The sequence below is a fragment of the Rattus norvegicus genome, chromosome 19, assembly GCF_021556685.1.
Source record: "Rattus norvegicus strain SHRSP/BbbUtx chromosome 19, alternate assembly SHRSP_T2T, whole genome shotgun sequence".
NCBI classification, from domain to species: Eukaryota; Metazoa; Chordata; class Mammalia; order Rodentia; family Muridae; genus Rattus; species Rattus norvegicus.
In genome coordinates, this window is record NC_141552.1 from 17,937,939 (window position 1) to 17,965,475 (window position 27,537).

A 27,537-nucleotide genomic window follows, 5' to 3' on the forward strand; every position below is an offset into this window, starting at 1 on the left:
CGTTTTTTACTAAGTTAGATGCTTCTGTGTTTTGTGGGGTGACCCATTGTCAATGTCTAGTGAATTGGGGGCCCTGGGTACAGTATACCTCCAGGACAAGGGGGAGCACAGCAAAGGCAGAAGCAACTACACACAGTTGCAAGCTTTATTAATCCCTATATACCTGGGAATATGAATAACTACAATTTTCATTTTGTCAAGATACCATAAGATCATTATTCCCAGGATACCAGGAACAACTGAGGGAAGACTAAACAAAGAAATACGGATAAACAAAGGCTTCTTCTCAAAATATTCATAAAACAAGTCACCTCCCTTATTATAATCAAAATGTACTCACCATTACCTAGAGAGCATTAGAACCACTTCCAGAGAAACAGGACATAGCAGAACATAGCTTAAGGCCAAGTGAGAAAACATTTTCTTCTCCAGGGTGGCATTCCAGCCCCTACTTGAATCTGTCACCAGGCCTTTCTTGACCCTGCCTGGGAGCTGCATCTGTATGTCTTAACAATTCCTTCTTTTTTCTTTTGTTTTAAAAGAAACACTTTCCATAACATAGCAAAAGTCTTTGTAGGGGTTTAATCATGTAAAAATAAAGCAACATAATACATAATGTACATAAGATTATGGCAAAACAAGCTCCTCCCAAGCTATGGAAAATCCTTTGAAGTCAAGCCTTGGGATCTAATCCTGTCAATTGATCAGCCAATAATTTAGCTATTTCCATAGGGGTAGTATCTTCTAGCTGTTTACCAAAAGACATTCGAGCATCATATTTCAAGGCATTAATTACTTTTGTAGCACTTTCATCACCTTCCAAATAGGCTTGAATTAACTTCCAATCATGTTCTGAATCATTATCCATATATTTATTAACACAAAGGTAGTAGGATTTCAATCATGTCTTAAATCCTCATATTTTTCAATAAATAACATCTTTCGACCCAACCATTCTACTGTTTGTTTTGAAACATCTACTTGATGTTGAAGTCTAGTATCAGTTTTAGTTTGCTCTATCCATAACTCATGTGAATCTTTATGCCAGTCTTCAACAAAATGCTTTGTCTCAATAGATGTTTTTAATGCTATGCTGCAAATGGCTGCCAAAGTAGCAACAGAAATAAGGCTTAAAATAGTAGCTACAAACTCCAATAATTCTTTTACGGTTCCTCAGCAGATTATTAAAAAATTCAATAATCATATAATTAAGAGGATCTTGAGACCAATGATGTCTCAAATTAACAGGCATCCATACATATATTTTTTGCTGAATATCATAATAGAATATTGATTTATATTAAACTGAATAGATGAATTAATACATGGATACTAATGACAGTACAAGCAAATCCATTAGCAAAATTAAATCTACCTATTAAAAAGAAATATGGCATAGGAATACAAGTAGTAACCTTGTCTTTCTTAAATGTTGTAACAATATACTGAGAGGCAGATTGAGTGTCCCAGAAAAGCTTCCATTAGCAAGCAAATCTTCTTTTAATGCAGTGACAGTCTTCCACAAATGAGCTTGAAACGCAGTAGGATCTTCCACAGAGGCCAGTGGGTTATCACCAATGCCTCCATCTCCACATTCCATCAGCAAGCATCCATTAAGGCGTTCACTCTCCTCTCAGTTCATCCTGGTAACATTTGACAAATCACAAGTGGTAACATTCCATTCTGAACATGTATTAATAATTGGCCATAAGGACCCCAATTTATTCATTTATCTTCAATAATTTTTCCAAACATGCCAGGGCAATATTTCCAATTGCATGGGAGATATTTTAAGCCTACATAAGTAAACCAAGCACAAATAGGATATACTGAAATGCTAACAAATGTAATGTTATTCCAATTTTGGTTATAGACCAAGCTGTCAATCCTGGAGACTGTAACAATTATTCCTGGTAATCGCCAATTTTAATAACCCGTTTGTAGGCCTGGACTCTTTCCTAAACACAAAGGCATTTTTAATCCAGCATAAGGAAAATTATACAAAGCTCCATCACGTCTATTCAAAAGGTCAAATTATTCCAAAGAGATGATAAAATGCTTGGGGTGGTGTATAAAACCACATCTGTTTCCCTGCCAAGTAGCAGGTTCAAATAAAGGTGGATAAGGAATATAAGCCTGATAACTCGCATTGGCCGCAACAGAAGAAACCGTGAGTAAAGCACACACTGCTAAAAATACGTGCTCACCAGTAAAGGACTTTCCTGAAGGAGACAACATAGTTTTCCTTTCCGGGCTTAATCGCTTCACCTAGGTAATGGGGTTGTCACCGCATCGATCCTTCTCCGTTGTCGTTTGTCGACACTAAGAGAAGCCAGGGCCTCAGTAATGGAGGACACCTCCTTCATCTCCGGAGAACATCCATCAGGAGAGAATGTAGCTGGTTTAACTGGATTCCTCTGAGGGTAGGGAGCGGTTCTTATCATTCTGTGCTTGGATCCGTCTCCTGGGTAACCAGAATTGTCCCCCATCCTGTAAGGAGACAAAACCCTCTCCCCTCCATACAGTAATGTCCCTTCCTGTCATTCAGCATCTCGGGCAATTTTTATCCATATTGTCTGTTCCATGCCTTCAGGGAGAAGTCCAATAAAGAGTCTATCTGCTCTTCATATAACTTCACCTTGTGGTAAATTAAGAAGATTAATAAAAAATAATGCTTATGCCAATATTACTCTGGGACTGGTATGCCAACCCCATTCAGGCTGTGTAAGGTCATCTCTTTTCCTTTTTAATTTTATAATTTGTCATTTCAGGGTATGGTGAAAACTTTCAACAAAAGCTTGTACTTGTGGATGGTATTCTATACCAGTAATATGTACAATATGATATCATTGACAAAATGTTTTTTTTTTTTGCTCTGATTGGTATTTTATTTCTCCTTTACAAGTTCCACATAATAGACAAAGGCTTTTTGATAACATTGTTATCTTTGCTGAAAATGATCATATAATCATTTTAAAAAGCACAAATGTGTACATATAGGACTGAGCTTTCTGCAGCCTGTAAACACCTCTGTGGGTTTAACAAGGAAAAAAAGCAATATACTGACAATTCAACTGTAACTCTTAGAAAAACACCTGTTTCCTTACCAAGCACGAGTGTCCTGTACAGGGACCTATCATCCCAGATGGCAATGAGTTCAAGCCTAGGGCAGCCAGGAGCAGCTCCCCACACCAGCTCAGAAGACCCTCCCCACCCAGCACTTCTTCCAAGTGCTCCTTAACCTCATCACAGGTGACAGCAGTTGCCCCAAGAGAGGACAGAGCAGCAGACACAGTGGTGGTGGTTCCCGAGTGTTGTGTGCGGCATTTCACATCCAGCATCTCAGGAACGTGTCCATGCAAGCATGCGTACCATTCTTTAGACTGCTCCCCTCATTTCATGAGTGAGGGGACCAGGCCTTCCTAATTCACTTTAGGTGCCTGGGATAACAAAGTATTTCACCAGAAGGGGTGTAAGCAGCGCTATCTGATAAGAATACGAAGAAGGAAAAAGCAGATATCTTAAAGAAAACGTGTGTTCTACTCACACTAAAATATCAGACCAATGCACAATATACTGCAAAACTGTAACACAATACGGCCAAACACAGTGTTCAAATATTGAACTGTTCAAGCATGTGAAGATCATCTTCTGAAAAACAAACTGGGTTCTTACTTTGTAGCTACCTTTGTGTAACTTAAACTGCTGTCCCTCAACAAGGTCTGACACTCTTGGTACTTGTTAGGAAGTTCGATGAGACAATGTAAGCTCTAGAGTCAACTCCCGGGATCTCCCAGCGCTCATTTTCAGCATTCGCCCAAGGACTGGGCATCATCTTCATCCCTCACTTCTCGGTATCTCCCTGAAGACTCCCCTTCTGGATTGTAGCTCTGCATTGTAATATTCAGTCTCTCGGCTAGTTTCTGTGCTGCGAGCTTTGCCCGCATCTTCTCATAATTCTGCTTCTGCTCTTTCTGCAGAGCCAGCAACTCTTCTTTGGAGAGCAGCTGTGCAGGCAGGGGGTGGAGCAGAAGAAGGCGAGCTGCTGTGACATCATCAAGATGCTGCCTAGCCCAGCTTCGCTGCTCTTCTGAGGAAGCAGGAGACTGAGCCCTCTGACAATGACTTGGTGAGTCACTCTGTTGTGTGGGTAACACATTGGTCTTAAACTTATGAGGAGGGGGCACTGGGTTTCTAGCTCGCATTTCTAGCACTGTCATGTAATGAGGCTTCTTAGGAGTCTCACTCTGCAGTCCTGGAAAGTTCTCAGTGCTGGTGTTTTCTTCTGAGGGTTCAGTCTGGTCTGCAGTTGTGATCTTTTGCAATTTAGTGATAAACAGACTGTCGACGCTGCTGGAAACCTCTTCCGCTTGACTTGAATGCTGGGGGAGATGTTCATTAACTTCAGATGGGCGAGCCTGGGCTGTGATGTGGACAGACGGGCTGGTAGTCACTGTGCAGCCAGTCTCCAAAGTCTCTTCATTGCCTTTGTGAGTGAGCTGTGTAGGTCCCTGTGTTTCTGAGGTTGTTTTAGATGATTCAATGTCTACTGACGAACATTCAGGAACTAATGATGAAGTATCAAGCATCAGGTCAGAATTCTGGGCCTTGTCTATGTCGGTATCAACTCTTGTGGATGCTTTATGCCTTAGCTTACAGTCATCACTAACAGGATGAAGTAGTTCAGTTCTCCCTCTGACCTCTTCACTTTCTGAAATGGCAGCTCTCAGTTTGGCAGTGGTGTCTGAGATCTTTTTACCTTTGTCGGGCAATTTGCAAATGAATTTTTCTTTGTGCAAAAGTCTCTCCTGGCGCCTCAACCTCTCCCACAGCTCCACCAAACTCTGCTGCCCCAAGTCCTCAGGAGCTGGGGGCTCGAAGCCTCAGGGCAGGGAGCACATTGTGCATGGGCTGAGGCTGGCCCCGCAGGCAGGGTTCCCCAGCAGGGCCCATGGCGGTCGCAGGCTCCGCGGCGGCAGCAACTCTGGAGCACATGCAGGAGTCGCCATTTTCCCGGATTAGCTGACAAAATTGTTTAAATTGATAAGAAATATATGTTGGTCCATAATCAGTTTTAATTTTAGAAGGCGGTCCCATAACAGCAGAAGTTTCCAATAGATGCTGTATAACATGAGCAGTGCGTACTCCTGGCAATGGTGTAGCCCATACAAATTTTGAAAAATTATCTATGCTTACATGTATATATGAAAGGCGACCAAACTCAGAAATATGGGTTCCATCCATCTGCCACGATGTATTAGGTTGCATTCTTCTGGGATTAATTTCAGATGGAACACATTTTATAAGTGAAGGCTCACAAATACCACAATTAGCAATAATTTGTTTGGCTTCAGAATAGGGAATCTTACATTTAATATGGAAATATCCAATATTGGCATAATTATGACTGTTTTCTTCTGGGGTAGCAAATGCCACTAATTGATCAACCATATGATTGCCATGTGTTAAAGATGCTGGCAATCTTGAATGTGATCTAATATGTGTAATAAATATTCTAGAGTTTCAGAATAACAATAGTCCTTTAATATGTGAGAATAACATTTAATATAGGCTTAGATGTAGAAACAAGAGCAGTCGCAATATTCTGTACTACTCCTACAACATAAGCTGACTCGGCTATAATATTTTTACATCATGAGTAAAATCCGGCAATACATTAATTACTGCTAATACTTCATTTTGTTGTACTGACCCAAAAGAAGATTCTTGTGCCCAAAATTTATCTTTGGTCCAATAAGCCATCTGTCTTAGATCTTTGGTCTTGGAGCCATCTGTAAACACAGTAACGGCAGATGGTAATGGATCAACAGAAATTAGTGTATTTATCACATTTTTTTTTGTTTTCTTAAGCAATCCCAGAATTTACTATGGGGAAAATGAAATTCAGTATTTCTAGTGTAAGAAATCATGGCTAATTGAAAAACTTCAGACGTCTGCATTAAATATTCCACTTTATTTTTGCTTAATGAGAAAACAAAAGCAGCACAATCATATCCCCACAGTGTAACAGGTCTTTGTATGCCTTGCTGAATAATTAAAGAAATTTGTTCCTCATATGTTGTTAATGATTTGTTAAAGTTAAATTTAATATATATCCATTCTAAAGGCAACTCATCTTGAGCTAAAGTGCCTATAGGATATTCAAGAGTATTTCAATGTATAATTTAATAACTCTATCTGGATCAATACGTGCCAAAAATGCATCTTTCCATTTTCAGAGAAGATATACTTACATGGCTTCGTATAAGCATTAATATCCCCAGTCTCCTTTAGAGGTAATAATGCTCTCCTGTACTCTTCATTAGCATTTTCAAAAGCAAGCATTTTCAGCAGTTGTCCTCCAGCTTCCTCTCCTAACACTGTTCTTTCCATTGTTAATTTTAGTATACATAAAAACTTAATATATGGGTTCATAGAAAGTTACTGCCTTTTTCAACCAACCACTATCATCCTTTATAATTAGTTGGTTGGGCCACACCTTGAACCGATGATAGACATTGTCCCAGGATAGACATTCTTTATCAGCAGGTCTCAGGGTAGAACTGGATTTGTGACCCTGTGCTATAGCACTGTCCAGAGTGGTAAATGCAGCTTCTGAAGAGGAATGCAGGCCTGGCCTCTAGACCTCCACCTTCCAGGCCTGTCTGGAGGGCCTGATGCCCTGGGGCAAAAGAGACTCCATCTCTCCAGAGGAGCACTGCAGTCAAATGACACCTCAGTGATGAAAACTATCAGTCCCCAAAGGCATGCCACTGAGCAGAGATAGCCTCAGTCATGCACCTCTGCCCATCCCCAGTTCCTCATGTCAATAACTCAACCTTTCATGAACTAGATGGTAATGCTTGAGGCAAGATGATCAGTAGTTTACTGGCCAATCTGGGCTCTATGAGACGCTCTCCCTGAAATCAGAGCCAGCAGGAAATTCAGTATGAAAGCTCTTTGTAGCTGAGCTCAACAACCTGATTCAGAGCCTGGGATCCCACACGGTAGGATAAAGTGACTTCCATGCTTTTTCCTCTACCTTCAACACTCATGCTTTGGAATGCACACCCCTACAATGAGATCAATACACATGGAATAAAAATTAAACAGAAAAATTAATGAAGACAATGCAGACAATGTTTTAAAGATCCTGGGAGTCCTCACTCTGCACTTCCCTTTCCTTTGCCTTGGGAACATCACCTGCACCAGAGACTGGAGACTTCCTGCAAAAGAGAGAGGAGAGATGCACTGTTCATTCCGCTGGAGCTGTGCAAAGACCAGAGCCACCTGTCTTTTCCTGATAGTGGGAGCTGGGCCCAAGTGTGGGCTGCTCCTACTAGAGGAACCACAAGAAGAGGACCACCTTCCTCAAACCTTCCTGGAAGTCACAGCACTGGCTATGGACTTCCCTCAATCCTCAGATGACACAATTTCAGCAATGGCTCAGAGCCTCTTAGGACAGAGGGGGACCAGAGCTTCCCCCCAAAAGCAAGATCCCTGTTTTATCTGACAAGTATGAGGGCTTAGGGATGGGACAGAGGATGTGACAAGGTTACATGTAGCACAGGGACTAGGTTAATAAAGAAATCAAAGAGGAAAGAAACATGGAATATTTCTCATCTGTTCTTTTTGCTCTATTCATAGGGATGAGGTGGCAGTGTGGGGTAGAGGACTATGACACAGCACAGCCTTCTCTGCACATGGTTAGCTTTCTAGGCTGCCTGGTCACTGTGACCAGCATCTTTTCAACTGTGCCACTCTACTACCAAGGCTGACACAACTGGTGCACCATGTAGCAATAGGACTGTACTGACTTAGGGACATTTGGAATCACACAATGAACATGTGTCACAGATGGGTTTTTTTTTTTAAGAAAAGGATTAAAACAAAAATTATTTATTTTGTCCATATGAGTGAGTACACTGTCCCTGTTTTCAGACACAACAGTAGAGGGTAGAAGATGAGATTAGAAATGGTTATAAGACACAGTGTGGTTGCTGGGAATTGAACTCAGATCCTCTGGAAGAGCAGTCAGTGGTCTTAACCACTGAGCCATCCCTCCAGCCCCAGTATATTGTATTTTCAATATTGTTTGTTTTTATTTCCTTTCTCACCTATGTCTGTATGGCGTTTCTGTGAGTACAGGTACTCATGTGCTTGTGTAAAGGTCAGGGACAACCTGAGCACAGGTCCTCACCTTGTACCTCTCATCCATGCCTGTGTATGCTAGGCTAGCCCTTCCCCCTAATCTAATCCTAGAGACTGTCCACTTTAGGCTCCTGTCTCCCTGTGGGAAGTGCTGGATGACAGACACTACTGCATCCAGGTTTATGTGGCTTCTAGGGACCTAAACTGTTGTTGGGCTTGTTCAGCATGAAAATAAACACCATTTCACAGCCCTGGCTGGGCCAGGCAGCGCACAGGTCTTTGCTGCTCTTGCAGAAGACTTGAGTTCAGTCTCCAGCACCCGGGTCAGGTGGCTCACAACCACCTGAGACTCCAGGTCCAGGGACTTCCAAGCTCTTCTGGGTAAACCTACATGGCAAAAGCAGGGCTGGGAGCTGGAGGCTTCTGGTGTTGGCTTCTCCCTGCAGTAGGGGGCAAATCATGGGCATGTGAGGTAACATGGAACCCTGTAATTCATTAAAGTGCAGAAGCTCCTGATGTCCCTCATGGTGCCCCAGAGCCTGCTCACCACACATGGAGGCTTCAGTAACATGGCCTTGTCCTGACCTGTGTGCACTCTGCATCCTCACTCTCTACCCCCTGCTTTTCGGCGTTGGAAGTCTCAGGTGTAGGAGGCGCCTACCATAGGCCTCTTCTCTCAGCATTTCAGCATTTTACATTTTATGTAGTTTGTGGTGTTCCTGTGCCATGATATGCACATGGAGAGCAGAGGACACAATGTGGACTCAGTTCTCTGCTTTCACCAGATGATCAAACTGAGGCCATGAGGCTGGGTGGCAGAGCCTTTACCTGCTGATCTGTACCCACTTGACCTTCACCAAGCATCCTTTGCTGTACACAGATATATCAGCCTGTCACCCTCATCCTCCAGACTCTTATGAAGCAAACCCCATAGGTGTGGAGCTCTCATGTTAGCCAGGCCTAAAGGGGAAGGCAGCAAGCCCTTCAGGAACTCTAGAAAAATGTCTATACTGGGACTAAACTCGTGCTGCCATGTAGAGCTACATTTTTCCTTTAAAACAGAAGGATGTGTGGTGGTGGTGGCACAGGCCTTTGATCCTAACACTTGGGAGGCAGAGGCAGACAGATCTCTGTGAATTCTAGGCCAGCTCCCTCTACAGAGCTAGTTCCAGGTCAGCTACACAAAAGAAACCCTGTTTCCAAGAGTAAAACAAAGAAAGATAAAGAAAGGAAGAAAGAAAGAAAGAAAGAAAGAAAGAAAGAAAGAAAGAAAGAAAGAAAGAAAGGAAGAAGGAATTTATATTTTGTATACAATGAGATGCCTGCCTGTCTATGCCTGAACCATCATGGTAACTATAACTCTTGTCACATCTGCATTAATTCAAATACTGAAGGCCAAATGGTTAAATCTTAATGACAATACAATGGGGGGGGTGCTGAAGAGATGGTTGGTTTAGTGGCTAAGAGCAGAAGACCAGGGTTCAGTTCCCAGTGTCCACATGGTGGCTCCTATTAGCCTGTAATTGGAGTTCAATGGAATCGTTCTGGACTTCATGTGCACCAACATACCACATGGTGCACAAGCATTTATTAGGTGAAACACTCAGGCACATAAAATAAGTAAATAAAATATATGGTTAACAGACACTGTGATTCAGGAAGTTCTTAGTGACTTTGGTTATCATTTCTCTCTCCTGGAGACCTGTCTTCCTCATGCTCAGCCTCCATGGCTTCTAGGACATTTCCTAGCTCTGTGGAGCATGAAGTACTCAACACCATAAGCCAAGCATTCCAAAGCCATCTGCACCTTCACTGCTACACCTTCTCCATGGCTGTGTCTAAAGGGAGAGACTTGGAATCCCACAGATGCAAGGCCAAACCTGTTGGGCTATGTGAACCCAGACACCCAATAGTCTGATCTACTCCTGTCCTTGGCTATGGCATGAGGCTGTTAAGACAAATTAATCTGAAGGATCTCAACAGCTATGCTGTTAGACTTCTCATTGCTCTGCCCGACCTACAAGCTCCTTTACTGGCTCAAATTCACACCCGAACTCCTCTCCTGCCTCAGCCACCATCAGCTCTTCTACTCCTCTCCAACTGTGCTCTGAATAATCCACACTAAGGTGGACGTTAACCTCTCCATGGACCTCCAGACATATGCTTGTGATTACTCTTCATTGGCTGTTTTGTATGGGTAGGCGGGTACTTCTAGTCTCATGCAGAACGCTGCTCACACATTTTGGATCTTACAACACCCTCTTGATTGAGTATCCTGACTAATGACTGACTGGGCCTTCCATGCCTGAAGTCACCCTCTGTCTCCCAGTCCAAGATGAGAATCCCCACCATAACCCCATGGTGTCCAGTTTCATCTCAGAAGCTAGGCTCTGCACTAGCCAATATCATTTGGATCTCGGCCTCTAATTCTCTGTTAAATCGTTCCTCTCTTCTTTAAAACAAATTCATTTTGTTGTTTATTTTTTGAGACAGGGTTTCTCTGTTTGGCCCTGGCTATTCTGACAGGCTCTCTGTAGATCAGACTTGTCAGGAAGCCAGATATCTGCCTGCCTTGGCCTCTTAAGCACCGGGATTACTGGATTGTGCCAGCATGTTTAATTAAAAATTAATTAGTGGCAGTGCATGTTGGCACATGTTTTTAATTCCATGCGTTGGGAGGTAGAGGCATTGTGAGTTCCAGGACAGCCAGGGCTATAAATTAACACCTTGTCTCAAAGAAAACAAGCCAAAAATGAAACAAAAATGTTGCAATATGGTCTTAGGTATGTAACTGAGTCTGTTCTTGAACTCTGAATCCTCCCACTTTCACTCAGGTGCTAATCAGCAGGCTTCTGTCTTGACTTTCACTGCGCACTCAGGGCTGCCAGGACTGTTACCTCTCCCAGGGTAACTCCTGACTCTCTCATCAGCATCATCACAAAACTCCTGCTAAGAATTAAGGAAACCTGAATTCTAAGGAACAGTCGGAGCTCCAGTATTTCCAAAGCTCACTCTAATACAGATGGATCCTATGCTACAGTAAAATGGTCACAGCTGGAGGTCTTAATTCCAGGACTTGGGACAGAGGGGTTGGAGGATCTTGAATTCAAGGTTATTTTTCTGTTACATTGTTGCTCAAAGCAAGTTTGGGCTGCTACAAGATACCCTGTCTCAAAACTATACCAAACACACCTAAAATGAAACAGAGGAGTTTGAGTGGGCACAGATGAGAAAGCTCGGCACTTTATGGCTAAGCCACCTGCTGCCAGCACCAAAGTCCATGCACAGCCCCGATTCTGAGCTGCCTCTGGGACCCTGCTCAGGAGAATGCACCAAAGTAGCTCAGATCCAGGGCTTTTGGTCTAAGAGGAATTCAGGCAGTCACTCTTTGGATGCCAGTTCTCCAGCTCAACTGCCTGTCAGCCCAGGATCTGGTCTTAGTCATGGCTTGGCACCCCTAAATTCCTCCCAGCTGTGCTCTGAACTCACCCTGTGCCCGGTTCTGATGAATCTGCCATTCTCCATGGGAGTAGCCTCAAGAAGTCCCTCACATCTGAAGCACCACTCTGAGTGCACTAAATACTGCAGGGGAGGGGCGTGGCCAGCAGAGCACCCACCCCTTTCAGCTGTAGAACATTTAGCTCTAGAGTGAGCACTGCTGTGCATTGTGGAACATCAGCAGTATCCCAGCCTTGGCCTGGGAATAGCCGTTGACACCCACACTTTCTGGAGTGACATTGTCTCCTGAGGATAGAGTCAGATCAGGAGCAGCAACTGATGTTCACGAGAGACAAACTTTCTTCACCACCTGCCCATGCTGGCCCTAGGATCTGGGCTTTTTGGGTGACATGAGTGCTGAGCCCCCCAGGTAGATGGGTTTTCAGGGGTCAGGTGGTTATTGTCACCAAAGGTATCCACAAGGATAAGTCATACTGTACTAATTCCCATATTAGATCCCTTCTCACGGGTCACAGAGGCCGTGCTGGGTCCTAAATGTGGACCCAGGTTCCTGCGCACTTTTGAGGAGACTGGTCAGGGCGCAGGCTTCATGACATTTTGTTTGAATTATTTTGGGGGATTTTATTTTTACTGTTGGGGACAAACCTAGGGCTGCCATGTGCTGGGAAAAGGCTTTGCCACAGCTGTAGATCATCCCTAATTATAAACTCCTAAATTCTCCCAATCCTGGAACTTTCTAGGTCCCTCACATGATGCAACCTTTGGGGGATTCCTCACATAGAATCATGGGGTGGATTGCATCCCAAAGAGAGAAATGTTCCCCAGTGTCTGCCGGTGGCTGTGGTGATGAGAGTGCTCACCAGTGGATGGCAGGGCCCATGTGAAACCCTTTTGGTTTCCACTTGAGTGGAATCTTCACCAGGCCTTTTTTTTTTTTCTTGAAACACAGGTTGCCCTGGAACTTACAGTCTTCCATCACTCTGACTCAGTTTCCCATGATTGGGCTCACAGGCTTAAATTACTATGCCCATATATGTTTTTTTTTTTTGTATTTATAAATCTTCTAAAAGCCAGAAGGATCTAGAATTTAAAATTTTGCAGTCCAAGGCATTTCCAACAGGGGATTCTTGACCTAGGAGTATCCAGACCAGTTTTTATTGTGTGGGTACTTCATTCCCATAACAGCTTATGCTCGACAAAGAGTTCCAAGGTGTGATGTCACTGGGCATCAGGCGGTGTCCCAAATAGCAGCACTGACTCAGGTTGTAATTTAGGCTGGAGAAACTTACTAGGACCCTGGTAATCCTAGCACCCTGGGACCTTAGCTGTCCTTAATCAGATCTGGCTATGAATCAACTGCTCTTGAGGGTGGATTGGAATTCTAGTCACTGTGAGGCAGGAGCATTAGTATCCTACAGCCACTCTGGGCTCCATAGGAAGACCCTGTTTCAATAGTAAAAGGGGTCACCTGCGAGTTCTTACTGTCTTCCCTGAGGCCTTCCTGCTGGAGTTAGAATAGCTGTCTCACCAAGTTGAAGTAGAGGGCAGAATGTTGGTGCCTTCTATAATGAGTACTAGTGACAGATAGTCTATGGAAATTCTAGAAAGATCTACAGGTATTTATGTCCTGTGCATGGGAATTGCTGGCTTCCCTGTGTCCTTTGACTTTAATTTGCAGTCCATGGTGCACCTGGGAATGTCCCAAAACCAGGCTGCACACAGGGCTTGTCCCATGATTCTCACTTGCACCCAGTGCCTGCCTGATTGTCATACGTCTGACAGAGCCACTGTATGCTCTCCTGACACCTGCGGAGAGCAGTATAGGGGACCCTACCATCCCCACACTGCCCATCAGGGTCTACAATGTCCCTATATGGCACTGAGATGGTCTAAGCTCCTTCCCGCCTATATGCTGCATCAGAATCTGACCATTCCTAATTTCCTCCTCTCACACCCACACTAGAAGCCCTGTACCCACACTAGCCCCAGCTGGCCTGTTGCCTAGTGACATCTCATGGACTCTGCCCCAATCCCCTGCCCTACCCTGTCCTGTCCCAATCCCCTGCCCAGCCCTGCCCAGCCCCAATGCCCTGCCCTGCCCCAGTGCCCTGCCCTGCCCTGCCACAATGCCCTGCCCTCACTCAGCTGACAATGTGGACATCTCAAGACAGTCACTGGACAATGGCTGACACACTTGTCTGAAGACTGGAAATGTTTCTCGATCTTGGAGAGGAAAGAAGGACCCTCCAACTACACTGTCCTCTAAGGAAGTTTATTCAGGTGAGGGATGACAGGGACTGTTTTGTCTCACGTCACACATGTCAGTAGAAAATATCCTAGGTATTGGATGCCGCTGTTAGCATTAACAGAACAAAGCACATAGTGTTGGGAAGGATAATAAATTATGAGTAGGATTAGAAAACCCCAAGCCTCTTCCGGGTTCTAGGAGAGCAAAAAAAAAAACAAAACAAAAAAAAAAAAACAAAAACCAAAAAAAAATACCATGAAAAACAGCATTAATGTGATACTTTGGATAAATCTAGTTACTAGTTTCTATTGTGATACCTATTGTCAGTGCCTGCGCCGACAGTGTGTGAATATCGGGTGTAGGTTTGTGGGGTTGAAAGAAAACACGTACATGGGTCACCCCTTTTTAGCCAGTGCCACCAAGGCTTTACTGAGATCTCCTTATATACCAGAGGCAAAAGCCGTGGAAAAACAACAAGGCAGGTGAAAATCCCCGACCAGGAAAATAGGACAAGTCTGTGTGGTGAAAGTTCCAGCCCAATCAGGGGCATAAACAGCTTCTTAAAAACAAGAAGCAGGAAAGCTCAGTGGGGAGGAAGGGTGCCATGGAAAATCCCAGCCCCAAATCAGGGGCTAAGAGTAGCTGTCAAAGGTGTAAACAATTTCTTGCTATAGCAGGCTGAAAGGCTCAGCGAGGGGGGAGGGAAACACCAAGGTAGGGTCCAACAGGAGCCTTCACTGGTGGCTCTAATGTTTCACTTTCCTCTGCCAACTGGCCTCCACACTGTTTCTAGCACCATAATGATTTCAAGTCTTCCTCCTAAGGAATTTTGTGGCAACCGTTGAATGCTAAGCACAAGGCTTCATGAGTGTTCCCCTAACACACACCCATGTTGCAACCTTCCATGCAGGCTATTTCTTGATGTGATTTCAAGCACCTGTACATAATAAGACAGGAGAACATTTTGACTGCATATTCAAACTGGTATTATTTCTCAGGAATTTTTAATGGCTAATATTGGTGAAGGAGGATAATTTGAGTTAGGATGAGACATTTTGGGGCAGGATTTGGAAGGAAACATTCATTTAGATGCATAGGAATTACTAAGGTTTTTATAATCAAGCCCTCGGGAAAATTTGGCTTTGGAAGCAGGAGGTGCTCAGTGGCACTGCCCCGGGAAAGTCTCCTGGAAAGGACACCTCAGCTTATGCTCAGTACAGGGAGAACATTAGCAGGAAGGCAAAGTCTGTTTCCCATGACATCAGCTGTCTCTTCTTGGACATTCTATTGTCTCCTAGAGAGTTCTTGGCATCCTCTGCTATGTCACCAATGTTGTAGTGACAACCAGTGCCCTAGTTTGTCTCAGTCCGAGTCTGGCAGATACATCCTAAGACATGTTTTCCAGTCTTAGAAGTGTTTTGGGAGGGAGATGTCGATTGTGGAGAGACTAGGGTGAAGGAGTCTGACCTTTCGTCTCAAAGAAATGATGGACAAAGAAAGTGGTTCTGGGGAATGTGGAGTAAGTTCTGGGCAGTGTCTTTTGAGCTTTCTGTGGAGGCGGGGGGCGGGGGAGGGATGGTGGGGGTCCTGCAAGCTTAAGCTGACCTTTCTAGCAATTGGCCACAACAACTGGAGCATCTGCAAAGGAATTGAATTTCCATGAATATCACAATTCCTGAAAGTCAAGGATTTCAGAACATTAATTTTCCCATTCCCAAAGAATGGATATGGTAAGGCCAATGCTACTATTTTGTGAACTTCTGGCCTTTACTTTTAAAGTTGATTTGTGGCTTGTTTTTTGTTTGTTTATTTATTTATTTAGTGGGTAATATTATTTATTGCCAAAGTCAAACATCTGGGTTACATCCTGGGACCCACATGACAGAAGGAGAGAAATGGGTCCTGAAAGTTGTTTGGTCATGTGCTGCAACAGACACACACACACACACACACACACACACACACTCATACTCATATTCACACTCATACACACACAAACTTTAAAGCAAAAGTAATTTTTCTTACAGTCTGATATAATTGGTTCTAATAAAAAGACAGCCTTGGGTGTAGTTACTATATAATTAAATAGTACTCATGCTCTCAGGCAAAGAGTTTAAAGTTTATAGGTACCTAATAAACTAGCATTGGGACATATAAAGAACATTTAAATGTTCAGCAGAAATACAAAGAATAGCTCATTTAATTTGTTAAAAGTGAAAGCATACATAATTCTGAAGGTTTTTATACTAGTTTTATTATACATATAACTAGGAAACGGAAAACATACATATTTGATCAATGAAATGAGGAAGAGTGATTTAATGAACAGAAAAGTGGATGGTACTTCAAAACTTCCGTGATTACATATTATCTATTTAATTCCCTCCACAATAGCAAGAAACGGACATTATTATTTATGCGACATTAGAGATACTTAAACCGAGAAAATAATGTTTGGCCTGATTTTCTGAGCTTCCTTAAAGATATAGTTAATTGACAGAGCTGTGCTTTAAAATTAGGGTCCATATTGTTCTGTTTTAAATGTGTGCCTTTTCTTTCTATTTTTTTCTCCATCTTTATTAAATTGGGTATATCTTATTTACATTTCAATTGTTATTACCTTTCTGGGTTTCCAGGCAAACATCCCCCTAGACCCTCCCTCTCCCCTTCTCTATTGGTGTTCCCCTCCTCATCCTCCTCCCATTACCACCCTCCCCCCAACAAGCCCCTTCACTGGGGGTTCAGTCTTTGCAGGACCAAGGGCTTCCCTTTTATTTCTAGTGGATTCTGCTCTCCCTGCTCTGTGGGAAGTGGATGGGGGGAACCCTTTATCACGTGCCTTTCACATGCGTGCTTTAGCAGAACATCCTTTTACCTGCGTCTGCCTCAGTGAAACATTCCTTCACACATCTGCCTTAGCCTTTCACCTGTGTCCACTTCAGGGAACCACTCCTTCAGGTGTAGAATCTCTCTAGATTAGCAAACCGCATACAGAACATTCAGAACAAAACAAGGTGTGTGGTCAGCATGTCCTTGAGCCAAGTCCCTTCTCCTGGTCAGTGACGGCAGGCGTGTTACAGCAACAATATGAAATGGCCGGCAGGCATGGAACAAAATGGCAAAGCTATTCTGGGGGATGTCAGACCGTACCAGCCAGCAGCTCAACTGAATTTTTAAGTTTTGATGTTACAAGTGAATATACTTGACCTTCAAAAACTGAGAGAGCCCATTATAATATGAACTATATAATCTAGGCCAAGACTGCCTCTAGGGCAAAGGCCCTCAGCCTGGGGGTCGTGACCCACACAGGGTCTCCTATCAGATAGTTTACACTACAATAAAGATTCATTATAGTAGCAAATTTACAGTTGTGAAGTAGCGACAAAATAATTTTGTAGTTGGAATCCCCACAGCATGAGGAACTGTTCTAAAGGGTTGAGGCCATAGAAAGGTTGAGAAACACTGCTCTAGGAATTTATGTTTTCTTTCTCTTTCATATTTTTCAGACAGAATCTCAAACTGTAGCTGAGATTGGCTTGGCTTGGAACACGAGTGTAGTTCATGCTGGCATCAGACTTATGGCAATTCTCCTGCTTCAGCCTCCTACTCAGGAGCCTACCAGGGTGAGATCACAACCACGGGTAATGGGATTGCTGTTCTTGGTTGTCAACTTGAGTGTACCTGGAATTAACTAATGCCAAATGGCTTGATGCCCTGTGAGGGGGAGAACTCACTCTCTCTCTCTCTCTCTCTCTCTCTCTCTCTCTCTCTCTCTCTCTCTCTCTCTCTCTCTCTCTCTCTCTCTCTCTCTCTCTCTCTCTCCTTCCTTCTTTCTTTCTGTTTTCCTCTCTTCAACCCCCTCCTCTTGGTCCTCCTCCTCTTCTTTGTTTTTTTTTGAGACAGGGTTTCCCTGTGTAGCTCTGGCTGTCCTGGAATTCATTTTGTAGTCCAGGCTGGCCTTGAACTCAGAGATCCAACTGCCTCTTCCTCCTGGATGCTGAGGCTAAAGGCATGAGCACCATTGGATTTTTTTTCTTAATTAAATTATTTGAAGCAAGAAGACCTACTTCTAATTCAAATCTTGGAGATCAGAAGATAAATCTTTAATTCAGATCTTTTGAGATGGAAAGGCCCACATCTAATCTGGGCCACACCTTTTTTTTTTAATTTTTTTCATCTCTATTAACTTGAGTATTTCTTATTTACATTTGATTGTTATTCCCCTTCCCAATTTCCGGGCCAACATACCCCAACCCCTCCCCCTCTCCTTCTGAATGGGTCTTCCCCTCCCAATCCTCCCACCATTACCGCCCTCCCCACAACAATCACGTTCACTAGGGGTTCAGTCTTGGCAGGACCAAGGGTTTCCCCTTCTGCTGGTGCTCTTACTAGGCTATTCATTGATACGTATGTAGTTGGAGTCCAGGGTCAGTCCATGTATAGTCTTTGGGTAGTGGCTTAGTCCCTGGAAGCTCTGGTTGGTTGGAATTGTTGTTCATGTGGGGTCTTAACCCCCTTCAAGCTCTTCCAGTCCTTTCTCTGATTACTTCAACGGGGGCCCCGTTCTCAGTTCAGTGGTTTAATGATGGCATTCGGCTACGTATTTGCCGCATTATGGCTGTGTCTCTAAGGAGAGATCTACATCCAGTTCCTGTCAGCTTGCACTTCTTTACTTCATCCATCTTATCTAATATCTGTATAGGTATGGGCCACATGTGGGGCAGGCTCTGAATGGGTGTTCCTTCTGCCTCTGTTCTAAACTTTGCCTCCCTATTCCCTGCCAAGGGTATTCTTGTTCCCCTTTTAAAGAAGGAGTGAAGCATCCGCATTTTGGTCATCCTTCTTGATTTTCATGTGTTCTGTGCATCTAGGGTAATTCGAGCATTTGGGCTAATATCCACTTATCAATGAGTGCATACCATGTGTGTTTTTCTGTGATTTGGTTACCTCACTCAGGATGATATTTTCCAGTTCCATCCATGTGCCTATGAATTTCATAAAGTCATTGTTTTTGATAACTGAGTAATATTCCATTGTGTAGATGTACCACATTTTCTGTATCCATTCCTCTGTTGAAGGGCATCTGGGTTCTTTCCAGCTTCTGGCTATTATAAATAAGGCTGCTATGAACATAGTGGAGCATGTGTCTTTGTTATATGTTGGGGTATCTTTTGGGTATATGCCCAAGAGAGGTATAGCTGGATCCTCGGTAGTTCAATGTCCAATTTTCTGAGGAATCTCCAAACCGAATTCCAGAATGGTTGTACCAGTCTGCAATCCCACCAGCAATGGAGGAGTGTTCCTCTTTCTCTACATCCTTGCCAGCATTTGCTCTTACCTGAATTTTTGATCTTAGCCATTCTGACTGGTGTGAGGTGAAATCTCAGGGTTGTTTTGACTTGCATTTCCCTTGTGACTAAAGATGTTGAGCATTTCTTTCGGTGTTCCTCAGCCATTCGGCATTCCTCAGCTGTGAATTCTTTGTTTAGCTCTGAGCCCCATTTTTTAAATAGTGTTATTTGTCTCCCTGAGGTCTAACATCTTGAGTTCTTTGTATATTTTGGATATAAGCCCTCTATCTGTTGTAGGATTGGTAAAGATATTTACCCAATTCGTTGGTTGTTGTTTAGACCACACCATCTGCTGGCAGCTCATATCAAGGACATGGAAGAAGGAAGTTTGCTTTATTAATTCGCCTACTTCTTCAGGATTCCTGCATGTACTGAAGAGCAGCTGAAATATCCAGCCTTATGGACAAAACCGTAGGGGTTCAGGAGTTGCCCCATAAACCACACAAACTCTGACCTCACTTAGAGAGGGATGGTTTATTGAATGCCCACCCGAAGACTTATCATCAGAGACGTAGCTGAGAATTTGTCAGGCTAGGACCCTGGACATTTTTCTATGTCAGTTTATAAAGCCTAAAACTGTGAGCTCATAGGCAGGTGCTGTAAGGGCTGTCTGGTTGTCAGCCCTGACTCAAGCCATTTTAGACAACAAAGGTTCATACTGACTTTTTATCTGTTTAAAGATTTATTTATTTACATATAAGTACACTGTAGCTGTCTGCAGACACACCAGAAGAGGGCATCAGGTCTCATTACAGATGGCTGTGAGCCACCATGTGGTTGTTGGGATTTGAACTCAGGACCTCCGGAAGAGCAGTCAGTGCTCTTAACCATGGAGCCATCTCTGCAGGCCTCATATTGACCTTTAATTTTGTTGGTCCTACATGAAGCTTATACTTATGGAATTTAAGATTAAGAAACCTCACAACATAAAGAACCTCCACCCAGTGGTTTGGGAACGGGTAGGTGGGGGAGCACCCTAGAGGAGGCTGGGGAAGGGGGTGGAATGCAGGGTTATTGTAGGGGAAACTGGAAAGGGGGTTAACATTTGAAATGCAAATAAACAAAATAATCAATAAAAAAAACCATTCACGAGTTATGTGATCATTCCTGACCCTGCTCTGAGTTAAATTATTTTCAGACAACCATGACAGGCAGACATATTACAGCAAGAATATGAACTATCTGGCAGGCATGGAACAAAATGGCTACAGCTATGCTAGGGGGATTGGCTTCAACAGGGGTAACTACTGCGTTTTAGACCTTGCATTCCTTGTTGAATTAGCTGTACCACAGCCTATAAGCCATTCTAATAAATTTTCTTTCTCTATATACAGTCATTCTAGGAGGGATGATTGGTTATGCATTGTTAAATGCAATGCTGATCACGAAACCCCATCACTTCCACAGCAATATGCAAGTGTAAGTAAGTTACTGAACAATTGAACAGAAATTAATATTTACTGCATTTATTGCGTGTGTCAGCAGGCATAGGGAACACCTGGCTGCTTACATCTCTTGGTCTCTATAGAGTAGAGGGAGAACTGAGACCCACTGAGGAGGTCTCTTAAGCGAAGACCAAACTCCTTGCAGTGACACTGGATTCCAGGCTTGTTGTCCTGTTTAGGCCTCACTGTGGTCTATGTACACTCTATGCATTCTCCCCATGCAGGTTCACATGGACTGAACTCAGAAAGCTGGGGTTGGCAGAAAGATGTCTGGTTAAATAGCCCACCAGGTTCACATTGTATCAGCTTGATTTAATCTAAGGACAAAGAAGTGGAGCATCTCTCATGGGTTTCTTCTAAACCCTTGAAAGGATCACTGGGGTTTGACCTCAGTACTTCATACTTCTTGCTGGGTCAGCGAAACTCAGGGAAGCTTGAGATTGCCATAGGCACAGTATTATGCTAGATATACTGAGTAGATGATACTAAGATGTTCAGATGGTCATACCCATTTGCATGAGTTCTTAATGTGCACCTAAGGAAAGAGAGATCAAGGTCTTCAGAATAGGAAGATCATTTCCAGTTCTTTTCTACAATTCCAGTCTGAAAGACTGGTAGGGAGAGAATGGTAGATAATCAAGAATTCATAGATGATGCTTTGAAGGAAGTGTGGGTTTCTGTGCTGGTTTAGACAGGGTCTCAAGTATCCCATGTTGCCCTCTTCCTAGCTGGCCAGGTTCACTTTGAGCTCAGATAAACCTGCTTCTACTTTCCAGTAGACAGTCTTACAAGAGTGGCCTCCAGGGACTGTGAGGACAGCATTAGCCTTGGACAGTTGAGGTGTTTAACCCACAACTATAGTTTTAGCCACTTTGTTCCATGTCTACCAGCTATTTCAGATTGTTGCTGTCTATGGCTGACAATCACGGACACAGAAAAATAACCTGATAGAGAGCAAGGACATGGTGATCACATCCTTTCCTGTTCTGTATGTTCTGGATGAGGCTTGTTAAAATTCCAATATTGCAGAAAGCTTTATATAGGACCCATCACATTAAGCATCACTGTGCACTGTTCTATCTAAAATGGCCTAATCAGAACTGACCACCAGATCAAACTTCCTGCAATCCTCATATGAGAAGCTTGAGCTTTTTGTTTTGACTTTTTTCTTTCTTTCTTATTTTTTGCTGTATAAGTTGAGAGGAAGATATTTGGGGCCATGGATCTGCCCCCAAAATCTGGGGTATGGATCTGATCAATCAGTGTTGGTGTGTGCACTCAATACAGTATCCATTTTTTACTGTGACAGATGCTTTTGTGTTTGTGGGGAAGCCCATGACCCAGAGCACAAGTGCTGGGTCCTTGCTCTATCCACGTAGTGATATGTATAGCCTCGTCCTACACCTTTATCTGCACCCCCTATATCTCTTGACTATTTTATTTTTCTGATAGAAGCTCAGCTTCTGATAGAAGGCCTGTCAGCAGTGCTCCTTTGGCGACATTGGCGCAGAGATGAGAACCCCACAAGCAGCATGAGGTTCCCTTCATTGGTGGCTCCAATATTGCACTTTTCTCTGCCAACTGGTCTCCACACTGTTCCTAGCACCATAAAGACTTCAACTCTTTCAACTAAGGAATTTTCTGGCAATTGTCGATTGCTAAGCACATGACTTCATGAGTGTTCCCCTAACACACGCCCATGTTGTAACCTACCATGCAGACTATTTCTTGATGTGATATAAAGCACCTGTACAGAATGAGACAAGAGAACTTTTGACTGCATATTCAATCTGGTGTGAAATCTCAGGAATTTTTAATGGCTAATATTGGTGAAGGAGGATAATTTGAGTTAGGATGAGACATTTTGGGGCAAGATATGGAAGGAAACATTCATTTAGATGCATAGGAATTACTAAGGTTTTTATAATCAAGCCTTGAGGAAAATTTGGCTTTGGAAGCAGGAGATGCTCAGTGGCTCTGCCCCAGGAAAGGCTCCTGGAAAGGGCACCTCTGCTTATGCTCAGTACAGGGAGAACATTAGCAGGGAGGCAAAGTCTGCTCCCCATGACATCTGCTGTCCCTTCTTGGACATTCTATTGTCTCCTAGAGAGTTCTGGCATCCTCTGTGATGTCACCAGTGTTGTAGTAACAACCAGTGCCCTTGTTTCTCTCAGTCTGAGTCTGGCGGTTACAAGCTAAGTCATGTTTTCCTGTCTTCGCAAGCGTTTTGGGAGGGGGAACGTCGATTGTGGACAGACTAGATTGAAGGAGTCTGGCCTTTCGTCTCAAAGTAATGATGGACAGAGACAGCACTTCTGGGGAATGTTGAGTAAGTTCTGGGCAGTGTATTTTGAGCTTCCTGCCAGGGGGGCTGCAGGCTTATGCTGACCTTTCTAGCAATGGGCCACAACAACTGGAGCATCTGAAAAGGAATTGAATTTCCAAGAATATCACAATTCCTGTAAGTCAGGATTTCAGAACTTTAGTTTCCCCAACCCCACAGGGAGGATGTGGTAAGGCCAATGCTATTATACTGTGAACTTCTGGCCTTCACTTTTCACTTCATTTGTTATGTTACATTGCTATAAAAACAAGATCAGGAGTCATGGAGGGTCCACCTTTTCTGAGTTTAGACAGGGCAGCAATGTACTTCACTATCATTGCTTCTTTAAATACAGTGGATATCTGACAGTAGGAAAAGGGGGAGAATTGTGCTCCAGGCAATAACCTTATGTTCTAGACATCCTCTGATTTCTTCTAACTGGCAGGATCATTGTTAGCTTTATATATTAGAGGTTGTGTGTTACAAACATGTTTCTAAAATACCAAAAGTATTTGAAACATGTGGACCAAGATTCATCCTGTAACCTATTGGAACTTCTCGGGCATTTGGTATTTCAAATAGGGGAACTGATAAGTCTGTTGACCATATCCTCCATGGAAATGTGTTTTTATCCAAAGTTGTTGGCCTAGAGTATCAGGGTAGGACATCTGAGTGTCTCCAATCACTCAAGTTTTGTGGATGGTGAATTTATCATCTGAGTTCGAACCCACAGGGGTGAGGGTCCTGAAACCAAGCTGTACCCTATTCAGCTGATGATAATCCTGGAGAAGCCATCTCCGTGGTACATGTAAGCACCTGATGTCCGGAATAGGGAACACCTGGCTGCTTACATCTCTTGGTCTCTATAGAGTAGTGGGAGAACTGAGATCCACTGAGGAGGCCTCTTAAGCATAGACCAGTCGCCTAGCAGTGACACTGGGTTCCAGGCTTGTTCTCCTGTTTAGGCCTCACTGTGGTCTATGTACACTCTATGCATTCTCCCCATGCAGGTTCACTTGTGTTCTTCTACCTACAGACGCTGGGAGAGAAACATCATCCCCTGGAACTGCCCTAAGCGAGAAGCAAGCCAAGAAGGAAAAGGAGAGGCTGATTAAAGAGCTGCAGCTCATTACCGAGGAGAGAAATGACCTGAGAGATCGCCTGAGGTTTCTGACAGAGAGATCCATGAAGAACAGGTATGAATCGCTCCAAATGCTCTTGTTTCTTTCCTGGGTCTGCAAGGTCACCTTCTTCTTATCCTATTAAAGTTTTGGGTTCTAGAAAGCTGTGCCTCCCTAACCACCCTGTGCTAAACCTCACCTCCCATATAGAGGAGATTCAGAACCTTGACCCTTTCTGAGGAGCGAGATGGAAAATGGACTCATCTGCTTCCATTTATTGAAAAGCAGATCTTGTGGTCTGAATGAAGAATTCGGGGATAAAGTCAGGGAGAGTGAGTGTCTAGTGTGCATTTGCAAAGCCCTTGACAGATGGTGGCTTTGCAAGATTGTAATTGCAGTGAGTTTACGGTGAGTCTCTGTACTTGCTAGGCAGGGGACTGAGTGCTGGAAGATCCACGCAGCAGCCTGAGGGGCCTGGTACCAAACTGTTCATCTCAATGCTTGACTAGAAGGTCTCAGGCTCAGGCCTGTTTGTTATTGTCTGTGTGTCTTGCCCTCTGAGACAGCAATGGTGGATGCATTTCTCCTGGATTTCACAGTACTCTCTGTTTCCATATTTCTCTTTCTCTTTCTCTGACTCTGTTTTTACATTTCTCTTTTTTGTGTGTATTTCTCAGTCTGTGAGTCTGTATGTGCATACATCCAAATGCATATGGACAACTTTTATATGTTTATATTTCCCTCCACACTTGGAATCTAGGGGTCTATGTCTTGGCCTGAGTATTTACCTGTAACACATTCATGGTGATGTGAATGCTTTGTTCTGGGAGCCCCACTGTCAACAGCACAGTTCTTTGCCTATGTGGACACGTTTGTCTGTATATTTGTATTCCTTGTGCAGATTATAATTTTGTGTTGATATAAGGTCTGTTGTCAAAACAGGAGAAAAGAAATCACCGGTTTCTGGGTGTGTTGGGTGGGGGAGCATGGAGAGGTGTGGCCTAGGCTCTTGATAGCTTAACTGGCTTGACTGCAGATTTCCTCTTGATTGAACAAAGGGAGCCAGGGAACCCTCCATCTGGATGCTGAGATTCTGGTGTCCTGGACGCAGAAAAACACGTTTCTGAAGCTGAAGAATATCCAATATGTACAATTCAGAAGGTGTCCTTCCAGGACTGGTGTAGTACAGGACCCACCCTGAGCTCATATATTCCTAAATGCTGATGTTCATTGGATTCTATCATTTGGGGCCAGGCCACACTTCAGGCCAAATCCATATTATGAAGACCTGGAGAGAATGGAGGAGGCGGTCATGTCAATTCTGCACAACTTAGAGATGGAGAACACTGAAATCCATGAGAACAACCATAAGCTGAAGAAGGAGATTACCTTCTTTAGGTAAGTCCTGGTCAGAAAGGCTATCACCTCTGGAATGGCCATTTCTGACTTTCTTTGTTCTGGATTGGACGGTCTTCAGCTCTGGTTCTATATCTTGTGCTGTTTACACATCAGTGTGCCAGGGTCATTAGGACTCAGTTTTCAGTTCCATAAAAGACTGTTACTCATCCCAGGATTGTCTAGGCATCTTCAGAAGGCTCTAAATAGAACAGCACTGATTGAATCAGCAGGTTATTAGGCTGACCTGGACCTACGGTGTCATACCAGGTTTTACAAAACTCAGTTTGTGGACCACATGGTTAGAATGACCTTCTCTTGGTTCTACTGACCTCCTTTGAGGGTGTTGGCCCACTACTAATTGATGTTGCCCCCATGCATTGGGCTTTCATGGATAGTTGTAGATCCATGTTCTTTTTGAGAGATGTGGACACTAATTGGTGCTCGGGCCAATCAAATAATTTATTCTTCCCGGAATTTACTCTTTGTGGTTTCTGCAGCAGCCTTATATGTATCGAAATGAATTCTATTAAGTCTTCATGGGTATCTGGGTCCTGGTGGAGTTAGTGGCACTCGGGAGTGGGAATGGGAGAAAGGGGCAGCATGATCTTACTATGCAGACTTATTTCCAGAAACCTGCTCAGCCAGCTCCTGATGGACAACACATGTAGGAAGAAGTTGTTCCCACTGAAGCAGGAGAGCAAGGAGGTACATCTTGATTGTGCACTGAACCAGAAATATTTGGTTGACTTCAACAAGAAAGATAAAGACCAGCAACGTCCAGACCCAGCATCATCTGGTAGGGTTGAGCAGCTGTGTTAGCTTAAAAATATCTGATAAAGTTTGCCAATTTGATACATCTTTGCTCTCTCCTACCACCTTACTAATTTACACTCACAACCACCCAACCACCTCATGTAATGGAATTGTTCATTGCTCTGCCTATGCACAAGTATTCTGGGAAGCCAACCACTTTTCAGAAACTGAATTATTTTGCAAGTATATTTGTCTGCTCTTTTTGAAGCTGCAGTAGAGAAATGGTGACAGATTAATAACATACCTCATTATTGCATATCCACGTGATAGATTGGATGCTCTGTAGAGTTTTGAACAAGTTCTTGGTTCTTTGACAAATGACACTCTGTGGTCATGTGACTTCTTGTGTAGGAAGCACCTTTGCGGGATAAGAACAAAGTGCAAATGTCAAATTAGAACTTGTCATTGGTTTTAACCTTGGTGACATATGGACATCTACTTTCTTCCTGCAACCCAATGAGGTTCCTTCCATTGCCCTGTTCTTGGTTTGCACTGGTATAAGTCTGGGTCCCATATTGGCAGCCCACATTATTTTGAGGCTCTCTGGAGATTGTGCCCTTCCCAAAGAGTTAGCAACAATGATATCAATTAAAAGGTCCATGTTGACTGTCCAATAGAACTGAAATGGTAGAAGGCAGCCTTCCGACAGCTGCCTTGCATTTCACCACCAAATCAGTGTCTGAAATACTGCCTTCCTCTCCCAGGTCTCAGAAAGTGCAAGAGAGCTGGAATTGGACACACACCAGTAAGAGAGCTTCCTGAAGAATAAGTTGCTTTCTCAGGAGTCCCTGATGACAAACATCCTGAATGGTAACAAATTTTTTGGATGAGTATTCTTCCTCAGAGTTAATTTTTCATTGCTTAGAGACCCTAAATTTAAATAACACTAAGCCAGCCTGACTGATTGAGGTCATACTTTCTTCTCAGAAAACAACACTTGAGAGACAACTTGGGGGACCTCCTTTCATTATGTGTGCAAGAGGAGAAACAGCAATACATCTGTGCTTCTAAATATTCCTTAAGAATGTGCTGTTTAGAAATATTTTTGTTATGATTTTAATTGAAATTTTCTTTTTGTTGTTTCATATTTATATGTTCTTGTTACTGTTTTTATCTTTTCAAATATTTTTAAATATTTTAATTTATTTGTGTTAATCCTGTTTTGTTGTAAAAATGAATTCCTTATGAATAAAAATTGAATTCTATCTCTTGACTCTTAAGACCATCA

The 27,537-nt window shown here is 43.3% G+C and overlaps 2 protein-coding genes and 1 pseudogene across 5 annotated transcripts in view; 2 read left to right on the forward strand and 1 right to left on the reverse strand.

Moving 5' to 3' along the window:
* LOC147998945 (disks large homolog 5-like) overlaps positions 1 to 27,537 on the forward strand; it is a 70,118-nt gene that overhangs the window by 4,401 nt on the left and 38,180 nt on the right. The window lies entirely within an intron of this gene.
* On the reverse strand, positions 565 to 11,700 carry LOC147998946 (DNA-directed RNA polymerase II subunit GRINL1A pseudogene; annotated as a pseudogene). The gene is made up of 4 exons (XR_015643784.1): positions 11,641 to 11,700; positions 6,255 to 7,226; positions 2,208 to 5,792; positions 565 to 1,643 (listed from the first exon to the last, which is right to left on the reverse strand). The product of XR_015643784.1 is annotated as a DNA-directed RNA polymerase II subunit GRINL1A pseudogene (transcript).
* Positions 4,067 to 27,514, forward strand: LOC147998947 (disks large homolog 5-like). Of its 3 annotated transcripts, XM_087595701.1 has the most exons (7): positions 4,067 to 4,129; positions 17,365 to 17,481; positions 24,014 to 24,173; positions 25,353 to 25,496; positions 26,126 to 26,292; positions 27,014 to 27,119; positions 27,237 to 27,514. In XM_087595701.1, the coding sequence occupies exons 3-6, from the start codon at positions 24,163 to 24,165 to the stop codon at positions 27,076 to 27,078; spliced, it is 387 nt and encodes a 128-aa protein (XP_087451827.1). In that variant the 5' UTR covers positions 4,067 to 4,129; positions 17,365 to 17,481; positions 24,014 to 24,162; the 3' UTR covers positions 27,079 to 27,119; positions 27,237 to 27,514. The 3 variants fall into 3 exon arrangements, with proteins under 3 accessions (XP_087451827.1, XP_087451828.1, XP_087451826.1); XM_087595702.1 differs by lacking the exon at positions 17,365 to 17,481; XM_087595700.1 differs by lacking the exons at positions 4,067 to 4,129; positions 17,365 to 17,481 and adding an exon at positions 22,827 to 22,983.

Excerpts from the sequence above, each read along its gene's own strand:
- LOC147998947 (XM_087595700.1), top strand. The coding sequence starts at position 22,857 with ATGTTTTCCTGTCTTCGCAAGCGTTTTGGGAGGGGGAACGTCGATTGT. Across the intron at positions 22,984-24,013 it reads GCACTTCTGGGGAATGTTGA|ACGCTGGGAGAGAAACATCA; the intron begins GTAAGTTCTGGG and ends TTCTACCTACAG. Across the intron at positions 25,497-26,125 it reads AAGGAGATTACCTTCTTTAG|AAACCTGCTCAGCCAGCTCC; the intron begins GTAAGTCCTGGT and ends ACTTATTTCCAG.